Here is a 7,911-nt window from a genome sequence, read left to right on the forward strand (position 1 = left end):
ACCCTTGTACACTTTACATGAAACCATTTTATTTGTAGCAAATGATGGAGATCAGTTTTAAGTTAAAACAGAATTCCAATAAACCTCCAATGTACTGTATCTTATGGCCAAAATTCCATAATGTGCCCCAGTCTCTTTGTTTAAAATTAAAATTATGTAATCTGAAGCGCACACAGATACCGTTGTAATGCTACAGCATTAAACAACAAAGCTAATCAATTGCTGATGAGTCATCTTGACTTAAATTAGGTAAATTAAAGGTAAGCTTAAAGCCTCTTCTGTTTCTTTTTCATAGGTCCCTACAGGTTTAGCTGTTTTTTTTTTCTCTGATACTAATAATAAGCCCATGTGACCTCAGACAAAGTTTTCCTTTTACGTGAGTTTGGCCTCATTTTTCATTACAAGATTAAAAGCCTCTGCGCTCTTTCCGTCTTTGTCTGTCTTAGTAAGTCAGTCCTTCAGAGAAGGTTCAATGTGCCTCATTGAAGTGTACCCAGAATTCCACACAGCTTTGTGCATACAACCAGGAAACATTTGCAGAATGGGGCTTGTGCACTTAAAATAGGGGAGGCTGAAATCTTTAAGACTGCTAATTGTCCTGTTTTTAATATATTGTGTGTCAATTATCAACTGTGTCAAAAACTGCGTATTTCAAATGACTTTATGTGATTTCAACACTTTCATACAGTGTTAAGCAACTGCAGTATAGCATAGTGGTTAAAGAGCAGGTCTTGTAACCAAAAGGTTGCTGGTTCAATTCTTCCCCACTGGGGCACTGCTGCTGTACCCTTGGGCAAGGTTTTTAACCCATAATTGCCTCAATAAATATCCAGCTGTATAAATTAATAGCATTGTAAAAGAAAAAAAATTAAAACAGTAACCTGTGTAAGTTGCTCTGCATAAGAGTGTCTGCTAAATACTACTAATGTAATGTATGTTAAATGAGGGGTGTTCATGAGTAGATTATTCCTTTTTTAAAACAATATTTTGTAGAAGAAACATCGTTTTGTACTTCTTAAATATTTTTGTCACAACAGCTACAAATTTTCATCATGTAACTCTGATTAAATGGGGCAGACTGGAGACCTGTAATTGTTTAATTGTGAAATGCACAAAGGTTAATGCCTCTGTATCGGATATTACTAAATAAGGAGGAATTAGTAACACATGGGTGATCCTTATTTAGAACTGGCACAAAGAAATCATTTGGCAGTTTACACAGAAGTTTTTAGCCTCCTCTATTTCAAGTTAATGAGCCAAAAGTGTTAGTACTGTTGCTCTCCATGAGACAGGAACACGCCATGCACACGAACGTGCATAAATTGTTATCACAGTCCAGGCCTGGTTGATATGACGCCTGTCGTCCCCTCTCCAAAGCCCCAAGTTTCCCACAGGTCAGCTCTATCTCTTGCAACAGGACCCCCAGGGCGTTGTGACATCACATGCCGGTGACATCCCAGGAGAGGGATTCTCAGATCAGGCACGGCAGTCGCTTGCAGTCAGGCTCTGCTCTCCCTGCTCCACATCTAGAGAGGGAGGGGAGAGGGAGGTGGGAGAGACAAGCAGAAAGAGAGACAGCTAAAGAGACACTGGGTAGACAGAGAGGCTGAGAAAGAGGGGGAGCCAAAGGTTATACAGAAAGAGAGAGAGAGAGAGAGAGAGAGGAGAAAAGGGGGAGTGAGTGAAGGAGAGCAGAGAGAAAAAGTAAGGAGTGAGGGGGAAAGAGACAGAATGAGACAGAAGGGGTTTGACAGAGAAGAGCAGGAGAGGAGAGAGAGAAGAGAGTGAGAACTCGCTGCACTGTGTCTCTCCCTCAGTTACCCAGGAGATGGTTCAACCCAAAGGGGCCGTTTTTTTGCAGCTCACTATTAAACATGCTCTACTTGAGCTGACCAAATGACAGCAAGCATTAAAGTGAACCTAGCTTATTTCTCTGAACACTTATCCCAAGTTCAGCTGACTAATTATAGTTTTCATTTACAGATATGAATCGTATGAAGTTTAAACAATTCTGCTGTTCTCTGGAACAGCTGTAAGAGTATTAGGAATTGAAACCCCAGAAAGGGTTTGGCTGGCTGTGTAGTCCACACATCAATAAGGTGCCTCAATTACAACTGCCAAACTAAATGCTTTTCCTGAGCTTGTTCCACCACAGAATCGTGGCATTAGTGTCCATGGGTAGTTACCTGTATGGTAGTTCTTCGAAAAAAGACACTACCATAGAGGTGTCAAAGCCATTTTGGAATGAACTGAATTCCTTTCTCTCCTTCTTCTTTCTTGACTGAACAGAAAAACAGGAGGGACACGTGCAACTTCGACAGGGAGTTCACCAAGATGCCCACCGATCTGACCCCCACTGACAAGCTGTTCATCATGAACCTGGACCAGGACGAGTTCCTGGGCTTCTCCTACACCAACCCAGAGTTTGTCATTCAGGTGTAGCCTGGTGGTGGATGTCCATTGTGTTCCCCTGCAGAAGGCTACTGTGTGTGTGTGCGTGTGCGTGCATGTGTGTGTGTGTGTGTGTGTGTGTGTGCGCGTGTGTGTGTGAACGCACGTGTGTGTGTGTGTGTGTGTGTGCACACACATGTGTGAGTGTGTGTGCACATGTGTGCACAAGCATGTGTGTGTGCATGTGTGTGTGCATGGGCATGTGTACTGTGTGATGGGGGGCTGTGACCTCACTGGGGAACATCCTGGATAGGCAGGAACTCACCAAAGGGCTCAAGGGATTCCTTCTGCCGTAGCGTAATGCAGTGCGCTTAGATCAGCTTGGTCCATTCATCACTTCAGCTTTCAGTCAGCGCTGCCCTCATATCAAGCCATCGCTGCCAGGATTCGCTGGGCCTGGTTGAAGCTGGTCTGACCAGGTTGGGACGGTCAACATCTCAGACGGCGTCCGATGGGTAGGAGGGGACAGAGGACGAGTGATATCCTAGCCTCCATATATGTCATTTTTTTCTGTTGTGGTTTCTATTATGTTTTTCTATATTTCTAAAATATCTGTAATAACACTTCTCACTAGACTGCCATCTCACTGGCGTTAATCGTGCAGCAAATTATGCCACAATGCCAAAAAAAAAAAAAAAAGAAATGCAACAAGCACGAACGACCCCAAGTGAGCAATTTGGGAAAAAAAATTCTGCCCTCAATTATTTATTTGTGGTTTGTTTGCTTTTACAATTGGTTGGATTTCCAGCGAGCTGTGCTTTGAGCTAATGTTTATTTAATGGAATCATGCCTATTAGTTCAAATCCACAATGAGAAGCCACCAAGAATAATTTCCTGTCTGTTTAGTCAATTCAGGGTTTCAGGGGCACCTAGACTACACTCAAGCACTCCAATGCCTGTGCCAAGACCAAAAAGCATGTCAACACAATGTTTACGTTTTAATGTCTGGTGTTAGACATAATTGATTAATTCCATAGTATGTGATATCATTTTAATTTACATGTTGATTCAGAACTTTTTTTACATACAATTGTAAGATCACATTCATATGTGTATGACATATCTATATATGTATAATACTGTATACATGTAAACATTAAATATATTCATATCTTTAGAGGTATAGTTATTGTCAGTGTATCAGAGAGGTTGCTGCATAATTCATACTTCCTTCTGGGTTTTGGGAAATACAAAGAGTTACTACAACTCTGTACCATTTGTGGTGACACACGTTGATTCTAATTAAAGATTAAAGAACACTTTTGCTCCAAAACAAAAAGGAAGAACACATTCTAAATAAACACTAAAGAAGCTAATTGATTCTGAAAAAAGTTCAAAAGAACACATTGGTTCTAAATAATTCCTATAACTCTAGCTGTTCTCTTTTCCTTGACTGAGAACCAAAAGGCTGAGTCTGGGCATGAGAAGTGGTCTAGATGCCCTGGAAATCACATTTATGCTTGAATGCAGTTTGAATAAGGTGCCAAACCCCTCCCCTTTACCCACCCAATCATCCACAGTCCCCTTGTGAATAAAGGTCTATTCTCTAGCACAGCAGTCTTGCTGTCCCCTCCTAAGGGGAAGAGATGCACATCCGTTGGCACCAACCTGGACAGTCCTCATGCAACACCGCTGGGTCGGCGCCTCATAAAATATCGCACAAGCAAACACTTGGCATATGATGCCAAGCACTGACAAAACCTAAAAGGAAATTGTCACATTAGCATTTGTGCTTTATATCTAATACAGCCAGGTACTGTGTAAGGGCACAGATTAGACAAAAGCCTTGCTTCGTGTGCTGATGATCTTGTGAGCACAATATCTCAGATATTCACTAGAGACTGGATTCGGAATTAGGTTTGTTTTGGTCTCATTTCATTTCTTTCTTATTCTCTATGCGAAAGGGGAAAAAGGTCTCTGTCTTTATTAAGGTTCTTATGCTGTTGTATGCATGCCTGTTTGGTTCCAACTCTTATAATTAAATGTTAGCATTGTATAACAAATGTTATATCAGCCAACATGTGGTAAGGTTTTTTTTCTTTCTTTTTGCACATGTATGTACTCAAAGATAATTTGGATGTATCTAGAAGTCTTCCAGCTAGAATGTTAATGACCATGAATTGAAAATTAAACATATTATGTTCGTCCCTCGAAAGGGATACTTGACCCGTTGTTTATTTCATCGTGCCAGTCCGCGGCTTTTTGCATCACAGGCATTTGTCCTTTTCTGCCCTCAGGTTTTTTTTTTTGGGGGGGGGGGGGGGGGGGGGGTTGGCCTCGATCAGCGCGAGATTGCGCTGCGTCACCGGCCGCCAGCGGCGGTCTGCAGCGCGGGGCGTCACCATGGTCACCAGCTTGCCCCCAATTTACAGTGGCAAAGCAAAGCCGGTCATTGTGATTGCAGAGACACTGATGCCAAGCAGAGCCCAAGCCCAAAGCCCTCACAGGAGTTATTTATAAATCCTTGGTGCGTCCAACTAGGCACTTTCCCCTGGTTTTATATTTTCAGTGGGGTTCATTCACACCCTAGGTGGCTTTTAATATGTGTTTAAGCCAGCTTAAGTCATTAACAATTACCCTGCCATAGTGTCCTTGTGCAGTCAGCAAACAAATAGGGAGGGAGCTATTGATTTGAGTTCATTTTTTTCTCCCTTCAATTAATGTACTCCCCTTGTACGGTCTGTTCTTCTTCCTTTAAAAGAGATCCCCGGCTATCTGCAAAACAATTTGCTCACATACACACACCACAAACAGAGCAGCACTGGGCACAGGAGACAAGCTCCACCTCCGCGCCCATTCAGAAGAGTGGAGCACAAAAAACCAAACCAAGGGACACTGCGAATTATTCAATTCGCTGCATTTTTCAAAACAATTGGGTTGGGGGAGAGGGGGAGTGCAAAAAGGAATTATGGGATTTATTAAACCCCCCCACCTAACCCCCTCTTCTCATAAAATTCTTTTCTGTCTTTTGTTTAATTGTGATAAGTGCCTCGCTCATACCGGCTTACACGGAGCCAACACAATTTAAAAAGCAATCTCCGCTTTTAATGGAAACAAGCACAAGACCCCGGACGAGAGGTAATGAAACCAGGAGAGTTATGACTCCGGAGGCTGGAACTGGCAACCGGGAAGGGGGAGGAGGGGATGCAGACAGCTTCAGTTACACCTGGGGGATTGGGGTAAGGGGGGGTGGGATCTCTCAGACAGATCACAAGCTGTGTTTGTACGGGGGGGGGTGTGATTGTAAACACAAGACTTGAACATGTCTACCCATAAGGTGTTTGATTATTCTTACTGCTCCCGAACAACACACTCTCGTGTGCCTGTGTGTACAGTGAGAGGAGATTAGAGAATGATAGTGAGGCTTAAACACATGACTTGAACACATTTACCCAAAAAGAACTGTGGTTGTGGTTGATTATTCTCGTGCCCCGACCCCCCGGCAACGCCCCAGGGCCCCACCCTGACCAAACCCCTTTCACATTGACAAGCCTGCCATCAATCTTGCTGCCATCGCCACTGTGACACACACACATGAAACAAACACAGCTGGGCTGGACTGCACCCAGTCAGCCCAAGACGAGGATCCATGAAACGGTACTAACATCCTCTGCAATGCCAAACTAAGATCGTGCCATTTCTGTCTGCCAACCAGCTTAATTGGAAGTTACAATGGAAAAGGTGTGCATCAAAGTTTGAGACCAGTCAGTGTTCCTGTAACGATGTGAATAGAAAGGGCTTGACAGCACACAACTCATTAAACCTCTGCAAACCAGACAGCTAGTAGACGTTTCAGGACCCTGGACAGCACATTCCAGAACTGGGTGGTCAGGACCCTGGACAGCTCTGCAGATTCTACGAACAGCCCTGCATTTTTCTGTACTAACAGAAAGGAGTAAAATGGTTAGAAAAAAGAAAAAAATCTACATTATAATTTACTACATCTACTACAACCTGTATCACTTTTGCTACTTTCTTATACACCAATGTATTTCTTATCTATATATTTATTATATATTATATATTTATTTAAAATATTACATATATAGTAAAAATTATTCTGCAGCAAATGGATATGCAAAATGGCATAATTGAAAGAGGCAATACTTAGCAGATGTATACTGTGCTCATTAATATATTAAAAATTGATAAGCTAGAATAAAAATCTATTTTTATTTTTCAATCTACCTATACATATATAAAGTATAAAGCTTATTTGTTTTACTGATGTTTCTCTGATATAAGCTCTGAGCTTAGAGGAGCTTAGGGCCTTTTTTATAGATCTGGCAGTTAACAGTAGGCTAATTAGCTTTGAGGGTTTCCATGAAATTTAATACTCTGAAAATACCAGACAATGTCATCACCGGTTGTGCTGTCATTTCAGACATGTCCTTTTTCAGGCTGGAGAACTAATGTCCTCACACTGAGCTTTCCCAGTTCCTATTCTCGCTTACTACCACACCCCCCAGCAGGGCCTGTTCCAACTACTTTAATTCTAAATACAGCACAAATGTCGAATCCCCACTTTATGTGACCAAAAACCCAGACGTGAATGAGAGGTTCACTTTCACTCCCTAGTTTTCAACCAGTACTCCTGCTTCCAGCCATTCAATAATGTTTGTCTTACTAGCTGTCCTTTCACCAGGTGATTCACCTACACATTGCATATCAACAACTTATATAACTCGACATTTTACTGACACAGGCCAACTATCTAATATTTTCAAGCATCTTGCTCAAGGGTACAACTGCAGTGCCCTAACAAGAATTTACCAAACTGCTGCCGGTTTAGCTATGTTCCCTCTTTCTTGATGTTACCATGGTTACCAACCTCCTCTGCCCATGGGGTCATCTCTGATTGGTCAGCCATATTGTGCAGGGGTTAGTGCACTGGGTTTAAAATCCTTTGTCACCTGCCTCTCTTTCCACACCTTCTGCTCTTTCATGAATGCCACTGCATCCCTTGGGTTCTGGTATTGCCATTTAAAAATGCACCCAGGATGGGAGATAAAACCCGGTGAAAGTGCTTGGCTGGACGTACCAAGAATTTGTGAATGGCAACTTTCCTTCACAACCTATCCCTGCAATCTCATTGGCTAATTCCCCTCACCAGGAGTGTGCTGTCTGCCAAATTGAGTCATATGTTAATGCCACGGGAGTCAAATTCAAGCCGGGGGGGGGGGGGGCTTTTGTGCCTTCAACTGCCCGTTTTCACAAAGTTAGCAAAACTGTGTACATCACATTGAGGGAGCAAATCTCATATGTCTGGACGTTAAAAGTAGAGGCAGTATGCACAGTATATACCACATACACATATATATTGCTAATCATCAATTATAAAATCATTCACAGACACAATTTGTGTTCTGGTTCACAGTTTCAATTAAGTGTGTATCTTCAAAAGGCCTTTGTAAAGCATACATAACATCTTCATGATCATATTAGTACAACTTTATAAAA

General features: G+C 42.2%; 1 protein-coding gene across 1 annotated transcript in view; it reads left to right on the plus strand.

Annotated features, from left to right (window-relative positions):
• LOC118793927 (protein kinase C beta type) overlaps positions 1-2,488 on the plus strand; it is a 99,394-nt gene extending 96,906 nt beyond the window's left edge. The window contains exon 17 of the mRNA XM_036552012.1: positions 2,290-2,488. Coding sequence (XP_036407905.1) covers positions 2,290-2,442 — 153 coding nt within the window. The 3' untranslated portion in view covers positions 2,443-2,488. The remainder of the gene's footprint in view (positions 1-2,289) is intronic.
• Positions 2,489-7,911: the final 5,423 nt, after the last annotated feature.

The sequence above is a fragment of the Megalops cyprinoides genome, chromosome 19, assembly GCF_013368585.1.
Source record: "Megalops cyprinoides isolate fMegCyp1 chromosome 19, fMegCyp1.pri, whole genome shotgun sequence".
In the NCBI taxonomy this organism is placed as follows: Eukaryota; Metazoa; Chordata; class Actinopteri; order Elopiformes; family Megalopidae; genus Megalops; species Megalops cyprinoides.